Source organism: Emys orbicularis, chromosome 3, assembly GCF_028017835.1.
Source record: "Emys orbicularis isolate rEmyOrb1 chromosome 3, rEmyOrb1.hap1, whole genome shotgun sequence".
NCBI classification, from domain to species: domain Eukaryota; kingdom Metazoa; phylum Chordata; order Testudines; family Emydidae; genus Emys; species Emys orbicularis.
In genome coordinates this window covers 9,137,212-9,159,671 of record NC_088685.1, presented here as the reverse complement: position 1 = coordinate 9,159,671, position 22,460 = coordinate 9,137,212, and the positions used below count along the sequence as shown (strand labels likewise).

Genomic DNA, 22,460 nt, shown 5'->3' with positions numbered 1-22,460 from the left:
CACGTCTCAAGAGGCTTAAGCTCCCCACCTGCAGTACTTTTAAACCTGAAGGGAAGCCTACATTTCTGAGCAAGGATTGTAGGACTCGATCCTATGTTGATTTGTCTTACCGTGTGCCGAGTGTGTAGTGATCATCTGCACTGTTGCTTGCTTTTCACAACAGCCTTTTGGCACCTCATAGTGTTTTCACAGACTCCAGGAACCCCTCCAGTGAATGCACTGCGGTAGGACCATTTCCGTTATACCTAAACCATCCCTAATAGATGCTCTCCTGTCCTCTCAACTTCCTAGCTAGTTATCCTGTTTTATATCTGTACTGCTGATTATTCATCCTTACATGAACCAATACTCGTTTGTCTTTACTGTATCTCTTCATATTGATTTCAGCCCATTTCTCTAATTTCTCCACACTGTGCTGTATTTTATTCCTGTCCTCCAAAAGCCTCGCAGCTTTGTATTTACCAGAGATTTAATTAGCATACTCGCCACTCCATCCTCCAAGTCATTAATGAAACTATTGAATAGTATTGGACCAAGAACGGACCCCCAAGGAGTCAGAAATTCTATTTTGAATAATGTTTAATGTGTCTGGTGACAATAGCTTTTGCTTCTTCTTTTTTTTTTTTTTACACCTTGTAATGCTGGAAGCATCAGAGTCTCACAATAACACTTGAAATACAAGACAAAGGTGCTAGATGCTTTAACCTGGAGAGTTGCCAGACTCTGTGTAAAGTATGGAGGAAACAGAAGCACAGAAATGTGAAGAAATATCAGAATTGGTTACATTTTATATAGCTTAAAGATTATTTTTTCCCTGTTCTTAAAATCCTAAATGAAGTTGTAGGTCTGTAGCAGAATACATAATGCCAGTTTAGGGTCATTTTAGCATTTTATATGTGTACAGCTGTTCTTCCACTGGTATAAGTAGACACATCTGCTCATTAGCAATACAATGTAATTTCTAGTGTCTAATTCTAATTATTTGCAATTGATAGATTCCTTATGCAGTGTCTAAAAAAAGTACAGTCCTTCAAAACTGGTGGCAAATAAATATGCACTACACCCTGCAAATTAAATGGGTCAGCATACTGAAGACCAGATATTAATCTGCAGAATTCATGTATCAGCATTGAGGCTTGATGCCAAACTGTTTGGAGGATCACAGAGAGGAGAAATGGTATGTAGGTCTACTAATGACTCTGATAAATACAGGAGGTTAATCCTGCCACGTCATGATAATTGTGACACACCCACTGTATTTTACATGGACAATCTTTGGACCATGATAGACAGACTCCTCTTGGGTCAACGCCATTTCCCCAAGGGCTTGGGGAACATGAAGACTAGTTTTGGCTGCATACAAACAGTGACAAAGTTCTCTGCGTAAAGTGTAATACCTGCCTCCCTGAATATAAGTGAGGCTCGGGGACATACAGAGACACTAGTGGTCTGAAAAGATGGAAAGTGCTTTAGACAGTTATGACAGAATGGCATCTTCATAGAAAAAGTACAGAGAAGAATCTGACCTATGAGCTTTTACGAAGCTAAAATGACAATCCCTTAGTGCATGCTAGAAGGGGATATCCCTAAAGTAAGACAAATGAACCTATTAGGTTAATTAAACCGACTTAAAGCCACTTGAATGCTGAATGAGTGTGTCCACATAGGGGTTTAACGCAGTTTAACTCGTGAATTTAAAATTCACACCTTTAATTAATTTGGATTAACTTTCCTGAGTGTCACTGTATAGACAAGACCTCACTCTCCTCTTCTTCAGCTCTTATAGCACAGTAACTACTCCAGGCAGCTCTGAGGTTCACAAAGCAACCCTTTCATGAGTGAGATCAGATTATTCCAAGGTGAGGAAAGGTTGTCCATCTGTGTATCAGAGGTAGGAACAGAGATGACAACCAAATGTCTCTGTAGAAATCAAAGTTTTTGGTTTGTTCTGTTTAGTATTCCAAGTGTAATCAGTAGTCTAAGCTAGCAGTCAAGGGCTTTATTAGGTCCACCCATTTAGGAGCTGCTCAGATGGGGAATCTCTTCCAAATCATAGATGAGCTTAGCAAAATTCTATTTTTATTTTTTCCCCTAATTTTGGCTGATAATATCAATGGTTATATTTAATCATTTTTTTCAATTTCTATCAATTCAACTTTTCACAGTTGAGGGAAATTAGAGGGTTGGGCAGACAACAATTGTCTAATGACAGTAGACGCTGAGATTCAAAAAATTAAAGGCTGATAACTGTTAAAACACAAACTGTCAACATCACGTGAAAAAATATTCAAAGTAAATATCCTTAAATCAAACTCTAAGTTCTCGAGCAGCATTTATTTCTTGGCCTATCTGTATATTTCAATTATCATCAATGGAAATATTTTTTCATTGGTTTGTGGGCGCGGTGAAATTGACTTTTACCAATAAAAATCTAATCTAGGGATCAGCAACCTTCGGCACGCGGCCCATCAGGGTAATCCGCTGGCAGGCCGCGAGACATTTTGTTTACATTGACCGTCCACAGGCACGGCCCCCGGCACCTCCCATTGGCTGGGAACGGCGAACTGCGGTCACTGGGAGCTGCGGGTGGCCAGGCCTGCGGACGGTCAATGTAAACAAACTGTCTTGTGGCCCGCCAGCAGATTAACCTGATGGGCCACGTGCCGAAGGTTGCCGACCCCGATCTAATCTTGCATGCCTAATAATGGAGCAAATTTGACTGATCAAAGATTCCCACTTTTCAACAGGATTTTTTAGTCTTCAGCGTAACACTCATAATTAAGAATCCCAGGAATCCCGAGCTAGGCTTTCAACCAGAGAAACTTAGAACCTAAGTGGAGACTCACACCTCATTTTGGAGGCAGAAGACCCAGTAGCTTTGAAAGCAGGACTTTGTGGATATTAATATTATACATGATGTTGAATGACAAAATTCCCAATCTCTAATCATGGTTATTGACAGCAACTTGGTACCAACGAGACCAACATTTGAAAGCCCTCTCACTTGACTAGAATCAGGGGCAACATGTAGAGAAGTTCCTGCCCTTGATTCAGGAAAGGACTACAATATTGATGTTAGAATTTGCTTGTCCTTGGATCAGAGTCATAGATAAGCCTGGTATGCCTGTTGGGGGGGGAAATAACTGATATTTACCTCATTTTTTTTTGAAAAAAAGATAATATAAGATGGAGGGCATGACAGAGACCTTTATTGTTGGCTAACAACTCTGCTTAAAAAGTTTGTCAACATATCATCTTTCCCTGGAAGATGAGACATTGGATCTATACAATAAGGATATTGAACTTTATAAATAGGAAACTTTTCTGACCCAACTGGCTACAGCAAAACCCTTCTCTGGTATTCTGTGTAATGTATTCCTGTAATATTCTCCATCAGAATTTAGCCAGATAAAGAAGAGAAATCTGGGAGTGGATAGAGATCAAGGTGAAGAATCCTTTCTACCCACTAGCACTATTACTCCAGATGTCAGGAAAATGGTAAGTACCTGGAGGGCATGTTCGTCCCCTCCCTTACAAAATAAGGCATCTGTAAAGTACTACGACATTGTGGCTCAAATGTTTCTAGTCAAAGACCTCAGACATCGCCTGGTGTTAAAGCTATCATATAAACTGCACCAGTAAGAAACAATTTTCCCTCTAATTTTTTACATCCATGTGCGGAATGAATTTTGTTATGTGCACCAATATGATGTGTGGCGGGGGTGGGGCTAAGGGGTTCCGGGTATGGGAGAGGCTCGGCTGGGGCAGAGGGTTGGAGTGCAGGGGGGTGAGGGCTCTAGCTGGGGGTGCGGGCTCTGGGGTGGGGCCAGGGATGAGGGGTTTGGAGTGCAGGAGGGGGCTCAGGGCTAGGGCAGAGGGTTGGGGTGTGTGTGTGGGGGGGTGAGGGCTCTGGCTGGGGGTGCGGGCTCTGGGGTGGGGCCAGGGATGAGGGGTTTAGAGTGCAGGAGGGGGCTCAGGGCTGAGGCAGAGGGTTGGGGGGGTGAAGGCACCGGCTGGGGATGAGGGCTCTGGGGTGGGGCTGGGAATGAAGGTTTTGGGGTGCAGGTTGTCTTGGGACTGTGGCAGGAAAAGAGGATTCCCCCCCAGCCCTCTCTCACCACGGCAGCCCCGGGGTTGGGGCTGGGAGAGAGGTGCCTCTCCCCAGCCGTGCAGCTTAGAGGGAACTTAGGTAAGAAGTATGTCCACTGCAAAAAAGTTGCAACATCTGGAATATATCTGGAATATATCAAATCCTCAGTGTCTCACATAAGTAAATTAATGTATTCATGTCTGAATATCAGTGACATCATAGCAGAATTTTCTGAAGCCTTCATAATCCAGCATTAACTTTGAGCACTCAGCTGCTGACCTGCCAGTGATCTGCCACACACCATCCATCCATATCCTCTCTGGTTGTCCCATACCAGAATGACCCTCCAACAGTCCTTCCAAAATAACGTTCTCCATGTTATATCCATCTCTATATCCTAACATAAGCAAAGTGCACATGTTTACATCTGTTTTCCAACGTCGGGGTCTGCTTCTCTGCAATAATATTTCTAACATAGGCATTCATCTTTTTTCCATCAAAGAGATACCCAGGAGTCTTCACCAGAGCCATATTTCAAAAGCTTCAGTTTTCTTACTGTCAACAGTATTAACTTGTCACAATTCGCATCCATTAAATTGCTATGGCAAAAATTAGGCTCGTCACCGGTCACGTTTTCGTACATTTCAAGATGCTACAATTTCCCCCAAACTTTCTTAAGGGACACAGCTGAGTGAGCCATCCCTAGTCATCTTCTGATTTCTTTGGAATTACCTCCTTGATTGGATAATTAAATTCATCTACTGCCTCTACAGCTTTTCTATTAATAATGGTGTCCATTTTGATCTTGTTTTTTGTTAGTCATGTTAATATACATGCATTTTGTTTTCGCTGCATTTAGAAATAGTCCGTATTCCTCACTAACTGGTTTTAGAGACTCCAACATTCATTGCATTATATCAGTGGTTGTATTTAAGAGCGTTATCTCATCAACATACCTGACGTAAGGTAAGAGGTGACCGCCAATCAAAATCCCAGCTCCTTCCACTTTGTCAAAACCTTCCAAGACTTGTCTCCTAATAAATTCTGCATATACGTTAGCCAGGCTTGGGGAATACAATACACCCTTGTCTCACAGCTTGCTCAGTGGAAAACTCCTCATTTGAGCCTACTGCTGTTTGCTCTGTGGTCTGTTGTTGGTTGTAGAGACTTGCGATGAGCTCAATGAGATGCTTTGGAATCCCCATGTCTGCCAGTATCCTCCAAAGGCTGTCCTGTCAGACAGTATCAAACACTCTTGAGTAGTCACTGAAGCACATGATCAATGGGTGACTGTACACCCTGCATTTTTCAGGGATGTGAGAGATATTTGCGATTTGGGCACACATGCCTTGGCCCTCTATGAAACCAGCTTGTGGCAGTAGTTCTGATTCTATCCTTTGTTTCATGCATTCCTGGATTATATAGAGGAGAACTTTGCTCATGTGCAGTATCAGGGAGATAGCACAATAGTTACCACACTCTATGTTTCCCTTCTTTGGTAAAGGCAGAAAAATTCCCTTCATCCAATTTCTAGTCATTACAGATTTTCCACATAATATCAGTACTGCATTTGCCAATCACTTAACAATTTCTGTGGGCATGTTATCTATCTCTGGTGCTTTCACAGGCTTCATTTTCACAATATCACATACCACTTCCACTTGCAGGATTGATACCTCCGGCTCCGTACTCTTTTCTGTTGTCCTGTTGTGTTGTGGTGAGACATACAGAATGGACCAATAATCTCTCCACCTATGTTTAATACCATCACCCTCAGTGAGACTCTGCCATCATGATCTTATCATGTTTGATTGCAGGGAAAACCTTTTGTTAAGAAGTCTGACCACTGTGAATATACCTTTTGTATTATTACTCTTTGCAATTCTCAAACTCCATACATTTTGCTCTTTTATATTTGCTCTGATCTTGTCTAGTCTGCCTTTGAATCTGTCTGCTCAGTTCCTTATTTTCTCTTACATTCTTCCATCTCCAAGCCATTCTCTTGCACTCTGCATCACTTCTCAAACACCTTCTCAGTTAACCACAGTGCGGAATAGCAGAATTCAACTAAATGCCTCCCTCTCTCATTTTGTGAACCCAGACCATTGTTTCCCATTACTCCTTTAGGAGAGCTTAAAGCTCCCACTTTCACATTCAAGTCACCAATTATAAGGGTGACATTTTTATTTGATGTTTTAGTGAGTTAGTAAGTGGTGTTTAGGCAAGTCATTCTTACAGCTCATCAATCACGTCGTCATCAGTGGTGGTTGAAGGGCATAAACCTGTATGATTGACATATTCCCTGGCTTCACTCAAAGGCAAATTGTAATGATTCTATCACTGATTGGATTATATCCAAGCACATACTTTGTCTCCTTGAATAGATAAGGAGAGAAAATGGGTGTGCATTTTTCTCATACCCTGAATATTACACTGTGTATCCATTCAACATTGTGAAATGACCCCCCTACCCTTCCAATGCAGCTCTCAGATTCCACATATTTCTATCTTACATCTTTCCAATTCTTTGGTCACAAAGGTGAGGCCCCCTTCATACATATTCCTCACATTTCATGTTCCTACTCTGATTTGTTTATGAAGGTTCAGGTCATTCTTTTCTTTGGCGCAAACATCAGGCACTGTTCTTTCTGAACCATCTGGTACAGCACCGTCCTAACCACATTCTGCACGCTTAATGGCTGAAGCCTCCTCTCCAGTATAATGTGTCACGTTTTCTGGCCTGGGTTCTCACCATCCAGTGCCATATGTGGAATGCTTTCCCTTTGCTCTGCCATAATACATCTTCTAAGCAGGTATGAAAATATCCTTGTTTGCACAAACTCTTGGGGAAGAATCATCTGGGCTCTCGGAATCAAGTCTATAGACAGGCAGACACCCAAACACTCGGAGAATAGTCATAATAGCCAGACATTTAATGAAACACTGCTGCTATGAGTACAGTTTTATTTATAGAGGTCTTCCTTGACCCCTGTCAAAGGTATGTGCAGAGAGACCGATAATATGTAGTTATAAAGTGATTCTTTTTTGAGAATGTCTGTCTGATGTTTGCTGCTTGCAGTTTGATGCAATCATGGGACAAAAAGGGGAGTACCTCTGGAACAGTTCTAGAAATTAGAAAGAGCTCTCTATCTGGAATCCAGAGGTGAATATGAAGTTCCACAGGTTGTTCAGATTCATAGCTAAGGCCTGAAAGAACCACCATGATCACCTAGTCTGACTTCCTGTATAATACAGGCCCTAGGACTTCCTTGAAGTAATTCTTGTTTGAACTACAGTAGCTTTTAGAAAAACATCCAATCTTGATTTTAAAATTGTCAGTGAGGGGAAATCAACCACAACCCTTAACAAGTTGTTCCAATGGTTAATTACCCTTGCCGTTAAAAATGTGCATATTCTTTCCAGTGTGAATTTGTCTAGCTTCAATTTCTAGCCATGGGATCTTGTTATATCTTCATCTACTAGACTGAAAAGTCCTCTGTTGTCAAATTTATTTTCCCTGTGTAGGTACTTACAGACTGAGTTCAAGTCATCCTTAACCTTGTGTTAGCTCCGCTGAACAGTTACAATATTATTTGTATTCTGCGAAGAAACAAACCTCATTCACCATTGTGTATATGTGATGGATGTCTCAACCCTTAAACTTTCTTCCAAGATGGGAGGAATCTATGCTTGGTTTACGGAGACCTTCTAAAATGCTGGGCCAACTGCATACATCTAGGAACAGTGAATGTAGGCCATACTTACAGGATGGGGAATTATATTCTGGGAATCAGTGACTCAAAGAGATTTGGGGGTTATGGTGGATAATCAACAGAACATGAGCACTGTGGCCAAAAGGGCTAATGCAATCCTTGGATGCATAAACAGTGAAATCTCAAGTAGGTGTAGAGAGGTTATTTTACTCTGTATTTGGTCCGATTGCTGCTGGAATATTATGTTCTGGTGCCCACAATTCAAGATGGATGTTGATAAATGGAGAGGATTCAGAGAATAGTCATGAGAATGATTAAAGGATTAGAAAACATGCCTTAGAGTGACAGTCTCAAGGAGTTTGATCTATTTAGTTTAACAACAAAGAGAAGGTTAAGGGGTGACTTGATAGTAGTCCATCAGTACCTATATGGGGAACAATTATTTGATAATGGGCTCTTCAATCTAGCAGAGAAAGATGTAACATGATCCAATGGGTGGAAGCTTAAACTAGACTAATTGAGACAGGAAACAAGGGTACATTTTTAACAGTAAGAGTAATTAACCACTGGAACAACTTGCCAAGAGTTGTGGTGGAGTCTTCATCATGGACAATTTTAAAATCAAGATTGGATGTTTTTCTAAAAGCTCTGCTCTAGGAATTATTTTGGAGGAGTTCTGTGGCCTGTGTTATACAGGAGATCAGACTAGATGATCACAATAGTCCCTTCTGGGCTTGGAATCTATTATACCTGGCAGACATATGGGCCTTGGATCGTCAAGTCAATGCTGGGTTTACAGATGGCGAGAGTTAGACAGCCAGGCCTGAAGAGCTTCCAGTCAGTAGGAGTTTATGGCTCTCTCTCCTTCCTGCAGGACATTCTTCAAAGTTGATGCTGGAATTCATGCCAACTTAGTTGACTGGATCTGAGGTGCCTCCCCCTACTGTAGGGGTGTGCTGTGGGTCCAGAGAGAGCCCATACTGGATGGGTATATCCTCTTCTTTTTCTTTTTTTAAAAAAAACCTGGCTACTGACTAACTATAATCCACTGGATGACATCAAAGCAGCACAGTGACATGTCAAAGTGTATGTTACAGCAACTAATGGAGATTCTCCTTTACCTCAAATGGCACTGTAACTTTAGCACCTTGTGGCCAAGAGAAGGCCCGCGCAGGAACGCAGCAGGGAAAGTCCCTTCCCCCCCAGGGGCACCTGTTCCAAACCCCCCAAAGTGAACGAACACACACACACACACACACACACACACACCAGAAAAGTACAATGAATATAGGAAAGGGAAATATTTATTCACAGAATGAGGACAGGGGAAAAACAACAGGAGGAAATATAGGGGAAGCAGTAAAACAGGGTTGCATTCAACACAAGGCCCCACAGGCCCAGTGGTACCACAGTCTGCACCAAGCAATGTGTCTGCACACAGACTTCAAGAGTCCTCAGCAAAGTCCAGTCCAGTGGTGAGTCTTGGGTGCTCCTGGCTGTCTTCGGTGCCAGTAAACTTTCCCCAACAAACCCCTCCGGTGCCCTCTTCTGCCGCTCTCTGCAAAGCCACACAGAGTGATCACCTCCCCAAGCTTAACAAGCTAACAGCCTCCCTCCTTATTCCCAGTGCAGAGTCACAAGCCCCAGTACTCACAGCCCCATGCAGCTCTGGGCAGCAGTGATACTGGGTCCAGTTCCGGCCTGTCCTTCTCGGGCGATTCCTCCCCGGCACAGTGCTCCTCCTGGCTCCTGTCCTGGGGGGTCCCCGATCAGCCGCTCTGTCCCTCCCAGGCTTCAGCAGGTTCTTGGCTGCTTCACTCTGTGAGGGCCTGCTTGCTGCAGCCCTTCTGTCTGGAGCTCCAGACACACACCTTCTTGCTCTTCCCTCGCTCTCTACTCCCCTTCCCCCCAACAGCACTTCCTCCTTCTGGAACAATCAGCACTTCCCCCCCTCAGGAAAAAGATTTAAAGGGCCATGCTCTCTGAACCCCAAAGGGGTTACAGAAGGGGCTTATCTTTGTTTTGGTGGAAGGATGTGAGTTACATCCCCCATTGTCACCACAGAGATCCAGGTGGTCACACTAGACAGCACCCTCAAAACCAAGCACTCATAGGTGTGCAAAGACTTTTTTATTTCACAAGATGAGGCACAGTAAAGTTAAGAACAATACAGAAAGCTCTGTGGATATGGAGAAAGTGGTGGACATGATATATCTTGACTTTAGCAAAGCTTTGGATATGGTCTCCCACAGTAGTATTGCCAGCAAGTTAAAAAAGTATGGGCTGGATGAATGAACTATAAGGTGGATAGAAAGGTGACTAGATCAGCGGGCTCAACGGGTGATCAACGGCTCGATATCTAGTTGGTAGCCGGTATCAAGTGGAGTGCCCCAGGGGTCGGTCCTGGGGCCGGTTTTGTTCAACATCTTCATTAATGATCTGGATGATGGGATAGATTGCACTCTCAGCAAGTTCACGGATGACACTACGCTGTGGGGAGAGGTAGATACACTGGAGGGTAGAGATAGGGTCCCGAGTGACCTAGACAAATTGAAGGTTTGGGCTAAAAGAAATCTGATGAGGTTTAACAAGGACAAGTGCAGAGACCTGCACTTAGGATGGAAGAATCCCATACACTGCGACAGGCTGGGGACCAACTGGCTAAGCAGAAGTTCTGCAGAAAAGGACCTGGGGATTACAGTGGATGAGACGCTGGATATGAGTCAACAGTGTGTCCTTGTTGCCAAGAAGGCTAACGGCATATTGGGCTGCATTAGTAGGAGCATTGCCAGCAGATCGAGGGAAGTGATTATTCCCCTCTATTCGGCACTAGTCAGGCCACATCTGGAGTGTTGCATCCAGTTTGGGCCCCCCACTACAGAAAGGATGTTGCCAAATTGGAGAGAGTCCAGCAGGGGGCAACTAAAATGATTAGGGGGCTGGGGCACATGACTTACGAGGAGAGGCTGAGGGAACTGGGCTTATTTAGTCTTCAGAAGAGAAGAGTGAGGGGGGATTTGATAGCAGCCTTCAACTACCTAAAGAGGGGTTCCAAAGAGTATGTAGCTCGGCTGTTCTCAGTGGTGGCAGATGACAGAACAAGGAGCAATGGTTTTAAGTTGCAGTGGGGAAGGTCTAGGTTGGATATTAGGAACCACTATTTCACTAGGAGGGTGGTGAAGCACTGGCATGGGCTACCTAGGGAGGTGGTGGAATCTCTAGCCTTAGAGGTTTTTAAGGCCCGGCTTGACACAGCCCTGGCTGGGATGATTTAGTTGGTGCTGGTCCTGCTTTGAGTAGGGAGTTGGACTAGATGACCTGCTGAGGTCTCTTCCAACCCTAATTTTCTATGATTCTACCATTTTAAAAGGTTCTACTTTTTAGAGTCTCTGGCCTGATACTGAATTCTCTTGAGATCTGGTGCTGGATGATGGAGCAGAGAGTATGCTTATAAAATCTGTGGATGACACCAAGCTGAGAAGGGTTGCAAGCATTTTGGAGGACAGAAATAGACTTTAAAATGATCTTGATAAATTGATTTCAGATCAGTTCTTCAAGATGAAATTCAATAAAGACAAGTGCAAAGTACTACCCTGAGGAAGAAAAACTCAAATACAATATGGAGAATAACTGGATAGGCAGTAGTACTGCAGAAGAAGATCTGGGGGGTATAGTGGATCACAAATTGAATCTCAGCCAGCAGTGTGGGGCATTTGTTAAAAAGGCTAATATTCGGGGGTGTATTAACAGGAGTGTTGTACGTTAGACACAGGAGGTAATTGCCCTGCTCTGCTGGGCAGTGGTGAGGCCTCAGATGAAGAACTGTGTCCACATTTTAAGAAATATGTGGACAAACTGGAGGGAGTCCAAAGGAAAGATACAAAAGATTTTAAAAGCCTGATCTGTGAAGAAAAGTTTAAAAAAAACTGGGCATGTTTAGTCTTTACTTAGAAGAGAGGACTGAAGGATGATCTAATAAGTCTTCAAGTATGTTAAGGACTTTTATTAAGAGGATGGCGATCAATTGCTTTCCTTGTCCACTGAAGATAGGACAAGTAATCAGCTTAATCTGCAGCAAGGGAGATTTAGGTTAGAAAATGTTTCCTAATATCTAACTATAAGTATAATTAAGTACTGGAAGAAGTTACCAAGGGAGGTTGTAGAATCCCCATCATTGGAGGTTTTTAAGAACAGGTTACACAAACACGTTCTAGATAATCTCTCGAGACCCCTTCCAGCTCTAGACAGCTATGATTCTATGCACTGTGGGAAGCTGCTTCGAAATATTCAGACATCCAGATAGTGAGAAAAAGGTTTCTGCTCAACTTCAACAAAAACTATATCTGATGTTTAAATTTAATGCCTGTGAAAACTGCTAGATTAGAGGTTCTGAACCTTTTTCACAGCATGGGCCACATTTAAATACCAAGAGCATCTTGTGAATACCACCCCTTCCACTTGCTGTTTTGTGAATCATGTTCACTCCTGATCGCAGTCTCGTTATACCCCTGTGGCAACTACAGCAATTGCTGACAAAGGAAAGGAATTGTAGGAATTCTTTAATTTGATTTGGCTGCTGGGGGCAAAAAAGAAGTCATCACCATGTGACCAGCCATCTCTCTGTGCATCACCAGATCAGTTTGGGGAACCTCTGTTATAGAAGAAGTTCTGTATTTATACACAGAACAGGTATAACACAGACAGTGGCAATACAAACTTTCCCACATGTCTCCATCAACATGCCACAACCCTGACTTAGCTAGAACACTTCTAGGAGTGAGACATTAGCTTAGCCTCCATGCTATTCAATCCATGAGCTCACTGATGAGACTGCCAACTAGGTGGCCAACTGTTGCCAACTGTGGTGGTATTTTTTCTGATGTAAACTTATTCCTAATGCATTGAACATTGGTATGTTCCAGCCTGTATCCTGTAATGCAAAAAGAAACCTTACAATGTAAGGACCTGACCCTGTGTACTCTAACTCACAGGTATAGCTCCTTCTCACATAAATAGTCCCATTTGAAGATAGTGGTTCTGCACATGGGACTACTCCTGTGAGTAGAGGTTTTTAGGATCAGGCCATAAATGAAACAGACACATATGGATCAGAAATAAAAGTTACCAGCTGACCAGAAGAAGGTTCAACCTGAAAAGGGTGCCAGGTTTTTTTTAATGTTCTTTCTTGTCTACTGTGAACTGGACTGAAACCCCAAGGAAGCAGATCTCCAAATATTCAAGAGATATGTGTCTCCCACATCTCCTGATAAAGGGACTCTTTCCCTCTTGCCCCACATACAGAGTTCCCCGTGTCCTCTCCAGTTACTAAAACTGAGGTCTGCAGGAGGTCATCAGAGGAGAGAACACACCCCCACTCTCCCCTCTTAAGAGTGTCCTTTTTAATATTAACCAGATAGGTAAATGTAAGACAACAGTAGTGAAAAAGGTTGAGAAAGTGGAAACGAATTATTTTTATGTAATATTTCAGGGCATCATATTGGAGTTGATGTTTATTGAAACTATATACACACACATGTGAAATGTTTTCTCAATACAATTCATCATTTTTGTTTGAGCAGATATGCATAACATCATCATGTTGCCACTTCCAAGGAGGATAAATTAAACCAAAATGCTTGAATAAGACGAGAAGCTAATACGTTGCTGCTGGTGGTTCCTCTGAGCATCCTGTCTTACTTCCTTTTGCTCATTTTCTCTAATCATAAAAGAAACCCACAGTAATTTAAAAAAGATGAAATGTAAAACTCATGGAGGGTAAAGTTTCCATGCATGAGTAAAATCGCCAGCTCTGAAGCTGCCGAGAAATATGCTTTAATTTAGGAGACAAAAGATAGCATTAAGGAAAAATTGTCATAATCAAAGGTGAAAGGATTTTCTATTGTCTAGTCACGCTCTCTGTGGGAATTTTCCCAGCACAGACAGCTGTAAAGGGGGAGGGGTATTATGAGCTTCTACCTCCTCATTCTCCCTCTCTTTCCCTCTCCCTCTCTGTCAATAAATGTCTGCAATCATATTCTTGAGCTCCCATGTGATTTCAAGGTTCATCTCTTCCATGCAGCTCAAACACTAATTATCCCAGCTGTAATTAGTAAGATAATTAAATACTGGCTCACTCATCACTCTACCTTGTGTCGGGTCATGATTCTCCCAGAAGACCTTGAGCAGCTTCTGAAATCTGATGTTTTCTGGCTGATATACTACTCGCACCGCTTCTGTATGGCCAGTTTTCCCTAAAAAGACAATACAAAACTCGACGGTATTAGTAACAATCAGCTCAGGCCTATCCAAGACATGAAGCACAGTATTTTTGCTTTCCAAAACACAAAAAGGTAATGTACTTGCGTTTTCACCTAACATCATTTTTAGCCCCAGCTTCCTTTACAGATTCTTTTATGACAGTATCCACAGTCAGACAACTGCACGTTTGGATAAGGCCCATAATGGACTAAACTAACTGGAAGCAAAACTGAGAAGAATAAGAGCAACCTTATCATAGGAGTTCAGCGACTTTCAGAAAAACGTAAATGCAAATTCTGGGTAAATATTTCTTAAAATATATGAAAAGTAACTGAAGGCAAAAAACAAATTCCATGAGCCTATTATCCAGTATCAAACACATGGCTGCAAACGATCCTGTATTGCCCACACCACAGAATACCAATGGGCTTCAATGAAAGGCTCTAAGTGAGTGACTGAGCACTATGACAGCAAATGAAATTCAAGGGAGGTAAGTGCAAGGCAATGCACACTGAACGAGATTATTTCCTAGTTTTGGCTACTTTATGTACCCTATCGTGCAGCCCTTACACACCCAAGCTCCCACTGATTGTATTGAAAGTGCTAGCTTCACAAAGCCTGCAGAATCAGGCCAGTTAACTTTCGTTTATTATAATTATTTAATATTTATATTACCATAATGCACATACTCCTCAGTCAGGATCAGGCCCCCATTGTGCGAGGTATTGTACAAGCATATACAAAGAGTTTTCAAATGAAGAAATATTTTCCTTTATTAGTGTAAACTTTCAATAAGTAAAAAAATACATATTCTATTCTCTGGCGAAATCTACATTTTCAACATCAATAAAAGGCACTGGAAATATTAACAAGGAAAAAGAAGAGCCAGTTCTACATTTTGTTGGGGAGGGGCGTGCACTGCTTGAACACACTGAGCTAGACTTTGATCTCAGACTCCAGTGTAAATCTAGATTAATTCAATTCACGTCAGTGGAACTGATCTGGATTTACGGCAGTGAAACCAACAGAAGAATCTGGCCTGCTGATGGGGTTCTGAATTAGCTGCTACTGTTCTAAGTGTCATTGGGGAGAACTCTGTGAAGACATTAGCTCAATGCACAGCAGAACTGAAAAAAAAGTCAAAAGGGATAGAGAATAACAGGGGAAATATATGATGGCATGATATCAATCTTTCCAACCTCAAATACTGCAATCATTTGTGGTTGCTTTATCTCAGAGCTGCAATAAAGAAGGGCAAGGAAATGAGAAGCAACGTAAGGCAAAGGGAAGAGTACAGGTTAGACACAAGAAGAGATTTAAAATATTAGGATTAAATTTAATCTGGAAGGCAGAAAAGTAAAAGGGGATATGACAGAAGTGCACTATATACAATCATAACAATTATAGTGAAATCCAACTGATTCTATGTGTCCTGTCTCATAACACAACAAAGAGACACTCATTGAGATTAGTAGCAAGTACAAGGAAATTATTTTATACATAGCATATAAACCAAGCTATCCTCCTCTGCAAGATATTAATCAGACAAACACAGTGAGGGCCCAATTCTACCTTCACCTGTGAAACCAATGGGAGTTACTCGTATGTCTGAAGGCAGAATTCAACACTAGGTTAACAGAGAAGGATTAGACATTTACATGAATAAAAATAATTTGCAGTTTAACTTGGTTATAAATTGACATGGGCCTCCGACCACGGTGACCAGATGTCCCGATTTTATAGGGACAGTCCTGATTTTTGGGTCTTTTTTTTATATAGGCTCCTATTATCCCCCAACCCCGTCCCGATTTTTCACACTTGCTATCTGGTCACCCTATCTCCGACATACAGTATAAACTGACTGCTAACTGGGGTCAGCAAGGGAGATTTTCGCCCTATAGAATATCATTACATAATTGTCCAGAAGCATTAGGAAAGGACGACAGGGGCTTTCACCTTCCTTGATGCACAAGTATAGGGTAATGCCTCTACCTTCACTAGAGGAGCAGACTAAACGGATGGTCTGTTCCAATATGGCAATTATGACATCTGTATGTAGAGTGCCTCATGATGAAAGCTAAGGGAATAGCTGCTAACAACATATATTTCCTCTTTTCTTTAACTCAGTGTGAACTTTACAAGAGGGTCTTATCTCACCGACAGGCGTAAATAGCACGTCTAAGGTGACCAGCTTTAGATCAGAAGACAGTGTCTCAAAGAACTTCAAAACAACAGAGGTTCCACCTTTCCTCACAACTGAAGCAATTACATCTTGTCAACGTACTTTGTTCTGACTAATCTAGGAACTCAAAGAGTCAGCTCTCTACTTTTCCTCTGAACAAGAAAATCACTGTGTTGCTTTGAGAACTATGGTCTGACCTCAAGAAAAACCCCTTGTGATATGTGGCTACAGGATGGTGTGGGTTGTTAGAACTTAAGAATGTCTAAAACCAATATCCCTCCTCAGACGAAAAACAAGGGCATGATGTCTGTTGGCCTTCTCAGATTCACCTTTAATTTTCCTCAAAGCCTTTCCACAATAAACTCCACTCTGAACCCAGTGGATTTTCTTCCCTAACATGGCATGAAAGTTACTGCTGCTCACAGCATCATTAACTGTCATTCCACACTCAGAGCACTTACCTGCAAGGTGCTGAGCTGTTTCATTTCCCACTGACTTTGATGGATACCTCAGCAATGATTTTGCTATACATAAGCAGACAAGCAGGAGGCATCATGCAGGATTGGGTGCTTTGAGCTGCATTGGAAGGAGCACATAGAGCAGGTGTGGCAGGGGAACCAGTGGAAACAGGGCTCTTGAGGGTATGTCTGCACTCCAGCTAGGAATGAGCCTCCAAGCCAAGGTAGACAGACTTGTGTTAGTGGGGCTCAAACTGTGCTAGAAATAGCAGTGGGATGTTGCAGCTTGGGCTGGAGCTGAGGCTCTCAAGCCTAGGGAATTGGGTGGGCTTGAGGACCCATGCTGGAAACCAAACTGGAGCTAGCTTGAGTCAGTGGTTCACAGTGTTCTCAGTTCACCTATTCCCCTTGATTAACTGGTTTTTAATAATCACCATACGGTCTAATAAGCTATTCAGAACCAAGTTTCACTTTAATTTCCAAGAGGAAGTTTTAACAAGTATGAATATTTTTATAAACCTTCCCAAAAAAACGCAACGAAGTTTAAATCAGTTTTTAAAGTAGTTTTCTGTATCACTGAATATAATTTAATTTGGTGTTAAATGGGCAAACACAAATCCTTTATTTATAGGAGCAATTATCCGATCCCCCACTTTCCACGGACAACTCTCCTTCAACTTCAAAACAAGCTTAGCCATCGGATAACTTAGCCGTAGATTGTAAGACTTTATTACACTGTTCATGAGAGGGCTGTTTGCCAACAGCCGGTTGTCTGTTTAGCCTATATCTATTTGCTACTTGGAAAACATAGCCAGTCGCCAAGGATTAGCAGCAGTGTGCTGTTTCAATGGAGAGTCAAACTCTGGCAAAAAAAGCTCCAGGACAGAGAAATGGAAAGAGACATCTGTATCTGTGTGACACCTCAGTGCTTCTTGTCAACTTTTCCTTTATAACAATGTTTAGATTCTCACCTATTTAACTATTTTTGATAACCTTTGGTTTAAAAAAAAAGGACTATGATTAGGGTTGCCAGCTTTCTATTTGCAGAAAACGGAACACCCTTGACCCACCCCCCGCCCCGCCCCTTCTCCAAGGTAACGCCCACCCTCCTCATCCCATCCCCCCTCCCTCCATCACTCGCTCTCCCCCACACTCACTCATTTGCTCATTTTCACAGGGCTGGGATAGGGGGTTGGGGTGTGAGAGGGGGTGAGGGCTCTGGCTGGGGGCTCTGGGGTGGGGCCAGAGATAAGGGGTTTGGGGTGCAGGAGAGGGCTGCAGGCTGGGGTAGGGGGTTGGGGTGTGAGAGGGGGTGAGGGCTCTGGCTGGGGGCTCTGGGGTGGGGCCAGAGATAAGGGGTTTGGGGTGCAGGAGAGGGCTGCAGGCTGGGGTAGGGGGTTGGGGTGTGGGAGGGGGTACGGGCTCTGGGCTGGGGGTGCAGGCACTTACCTCGGGCGGCTCCCGGGAAGCAGTGACATCTCTCTCCGGCTTCTAGGCAGAGGCATGACCACATGCCTCTGCGCGCTGCCCGCGCCTGCAGGCACCGCCCTCTCGGCTCCCATTGGCAGTGGTTCCTGGCCAATGGGAGCTGCTGAGCTGGCTCTAGGGGTGGGAGCAGCGCACAGAGCCCCCGTGGCTATCCCTCTGCCTAGGATCCAGAGGGAGATGCCGGTAGCTTCCCGGGAGTCACACGGAGCTGGGTAGGGAGCCTGCCTGCACCACCTACCGGACTTTTAATGTCGTAGTCAGCGGTGCTGACCGGAGACCAGGCATTCCGGTCGAAAACCGGACACCTGTCAACCCTACTATGGATACATAGATTAGAACTGCACTTTGTGACAACTGCATTATGGACTCAAAACTGTTATCTCATCCCGTTTTCTGATGTGCATACCCATGTGGCTTGTGCACCAAGTTGCAATGTGGAAAACTCCCAGATTTACAACTAGCTTAATTTTTCCCTCTGTCCTAAGTAATTTCCCTTTACCAGCAGTGATATGTGTTTGTTTTACTGACAATATTACCCCTATTTTATATTTTTAGTATAGGAGTGGCAGAATACTGGGTCAAAAACCTAAGAGCTTGGGTGGCAAAGTCAACGATAGCTGTCGGTGATCAATATAAGAGACCGCTAGCCCCTGTATCTCAATTTCCCCCTCTGTACAGGAGGAAATGTACCTATCCCACAGCATGTTGTGAGGCTTAACTGGGAGCAAGTACACTATCCCCATGCCAAGGTCAAATATGGGGGTGTGGTGCAGGGGAATTTAATAAGGAGTAGGGTATTTTTTCAATGTGATGAATTAAGAAAATTCAGTGTTCGGTTGCTACTAAAAATCGTATTGATATTTCCATCTCTGTGGTGGTCTAACATAAAATGGTTTTGCAATATAAAACATAAGAGTTATGTTCCCTGGATTACTTGATGAAAGCTAATGCAAGTATGTGTACACAAGCAAGGGAATCATACCACTAGCTTGGAGTGTAGACGTAGCCTTAGTTGAGCTCCTGCATAGCATAGGTCATAGAATTTCACTGAGCAATTCCTGTATCAAGTTCATAATTTCTGTTTGAGCGAGCGTATCTCTTAGAATTGCATCCATTCTTGATCTAAAGAATTCAAGTGATGCAAAATCCACCAGATCCCTAGGTAAGTTGTTCCAGTGGTTAATAAACACTGCCAATTATGCCTAATTTCTAGCTTGAATTTGTTTAGCTTCAACTTTCAGCCACTGAATCTTGTTATGCCTTTATCTTCCACACCAGTGTTTCTCAATCTTTTTGATAACGGGGACCAGCTGGCTGTCTTCCGAAACTGTGTCAGGGAGATCTCAGGGACCAGCGCTGGTCCCCAGACCAGTTGTTATGAAATGCTATTTTAGACTAAAGGGCTTTCTATTATTAGAAATATTCTCCCCATGTAGGTACTTATAGACCATGATCAAGTCATCTCTTAACCTTCTCTTGGATAAACCAAATAGATCGAGCTTCCTCACTTTTCACTTTAGGCAGATTTTCCAAACCTTGAATCATTCTTGGGACTCATTTCTGAACCTTTCCAATATGTTAACATCCTGTTTAAAGTGTGGACACCAGAACTGTACATAGTGTTCCAATGATCTTGTAAGTTAGACCTATTTACATTCTTTGTTCCTACATGCATGACTTTGAATTTGGCCATATTAAATACACAATAAATGCATATAGCACCATCCACAAGAGACTAGAGTTTGACAACCTGGGCCTAATCCTGCAGCTGCTATTCAGACAAACGTCCCATTGAAATCCATGGGAGTTTTGCTTGAATAAGGGCTGCAAGATATGGTGCCTGATCCAATGCCCACAGAAGTCAATGGCATCCAACAGACATTGCATCAGGCCTTTCATGCATATTACCAAGGAGACATCCTTCTAAAAATGTAATATTTGTTTTAGTAAAGGACTACTACATTGTGGTGTACAATGAACATTTAGCAAAATGATAAAAAATCACTGTGACAGACTGACAATATCCTGTAATATTCTGAATGAACCTTATTGAATTAGGGTTAATAGCTTTGAGGTACAACGTATTAGAATTGCAAAGGTTTATGTACTATTGTGAGTTTGTATGGATCTTCTTTAGCGGGAAGACAAAATTAATGCAATTTCTGGAAGGTATAAGGAAGTTCAAAAGTCTTTCTGGAACAATACTTGTGAAGTGGTTTCCTAGGAAGTACCTTGAGGTTAAGGGAATGCAACTTCTCCCCTCTGAAGCAAACCTTCTGAAGGTATGCCATGGGGAGAGAGGCCCATTAAATACTAAATAACTGCTTCTGGAAACTCCAAATCGAACACCCCTTATCTGTATAAAAGGGTGGACTAACCTTATCAAGAGTGTACTTGTTCTGAGCTGAAGCTGTGATGAACTTGTAACCACAAGGAAACCCGCAGGGTGGAGTGTTGAAAGACTGCTCTTGCCAGAACTCATGTTAGAGTTGGGATGAACTCTGGTAACCTTATTATCATGCATGTAGGTTCTTTTATTGTTTTAAATATATTTCTCTGTAATGCTTTTTACTAGGACTGTCAAGTGATTAAAAAAATTAATCACGATTAATCGCGTGATTAATCGCGCTGTTAAAAAAATAATAGAATACCATTTATTTAAATATTTTTGGATGTTTTCTATATTTTCAAATATACTGATTTCAATTACAACACAGAATACAAGTGTACAGTGCTCATGTTATATTTATTTCTTATTACAAATATTCACACTCTAAAAAACAGAAGAAATAGTATTTTTCAATTCACCTAATACAAGTATTGTAGTGCAATCTCTTTATCATGAAAATTGAACTTACAAATGTAGAATTATGTACAAAAAATAACTGCACTCAAAAATAAAACAATGTAAAACTTTAGAGCCTACAAGTCCACTCAGTCCTACTTCAGCCAATCGCCCAGACAAACAAGTTTGGTTACAATTTGCAGGAGATAATGCTGCCCACGTCTTCTTTACAATGTCACCTGACAGTGAGAACAGGCATTCACATGGCACTGTTATAGCCGGAGTTGCAAGATATTTACATGCCAGAAGCACTAAAGATTCATATGTCCCTTCATGCTTCAGCCACCATTCCAGAGGACATGTGTCCATGCTGATGATGGGTTCTGCTCGATGACGATCTAAAGCAGAGCAGATGGATGCATGTTCATTTTCATCATCTGAGTCAGATGCCATCAGCAGAAGGTTGGTTTTCTTTTTTGGTGTTTCGGGTTCTATAATTTCCACGTCTGAGTGTTGCTTCTGAAAGCATGGTCCACACTTTGTCCTTCTCAGATTTTGGACGGCACTTCAGATTCTTAAACCTTGGGTTGAATGCTGTAGCTATTTTTAGAAATCTCACATTGGTACCTTCCTTGCGTTTTGTCAAATCCGCTGTGAAAGTGTTCTTAAAACAAACATGTGCTGGGTCATCATCCGAGAGAGCTATAACATGAAATATATGGCAGAATGCGGGTAAAACAGAGCCAAAGACATACAGTTCTCACCCAAGGAGTTCAGTCACAAATTTAATTAATGATTATTTTTTTAATGACCATCATCAGCATGGAAGCATGTCCTCTGGAATAGTGGCCAAAGCATGAAGGGGCATATGAATGTTTAGCATAACTGGCACATAAATACCTTGCAATGCCGGGTACAAAAGTGCCATGCAAACACCTGTTCTCACTTTCAGGTGACATTGTAAATAAGAAGCAGGCAGCAGCGTCTCCTGTAAATGTAAACAAACTTGTTTGTCTGAGCGACTGGCTGAACAGTGCACTGTTTTTTAGTGCAGTAATGTAACAAAAAAAATCTACATTTGTAAGTTACACTTTCACGATAAAGAGATTGCACTACAGTACTTGTATGAGTTGAATTGAAAAATACTATTTCTTTTGTTTATCATTTTTATAGTGCAAATATTTGTAATAAAAATGATATAAAGTGAGCACTGTATACTTTGTATTCTGTGTTGTAATAGAAATAAATATATTTGAAAATGTAGAAAAGCATCCAAAATATTTAATACATTTCAATTGTTATTTTATTGTTTAATAGTGCGATTAATCACGATTAATTTTTTAAATCGTGATTAATGCTTTTGAGTTAATCACATGAGTTAACTGTGATTAATCAGCAGCCCTACTTTTTACCTTAAGAATAAGGTAGGCTTGCTTAGCAAGAGCTGTGTGGTAACTTATATCTGTAGCAATCACTCTGTTATTAG

General features: G+C 42.1%; 1 protein-coding gene across 1 annotated transcript in view; it reads right to left on the bottom strand.

Annotated features, from left to right (window-relative positions):
* MSRA (methionine sulfoxide reductase A) overlaps positions 1-22,460 on the bottom strand; it is a 446,149-nt gene that overhangs the window by 165,908 nt on the left and 257,781 nt on the right. Inside the window, exon 4 of the mRNA XM_065401724.1 lies at positions 13,950-14,054. Within this exon, the coding sequence (XP_065257796.1) occupies positions 13,950-14,054 (105 nt within the window). The remainder of the gene's footprint in view (positions 1-13,949; positions 14,055-22,460) is intronic.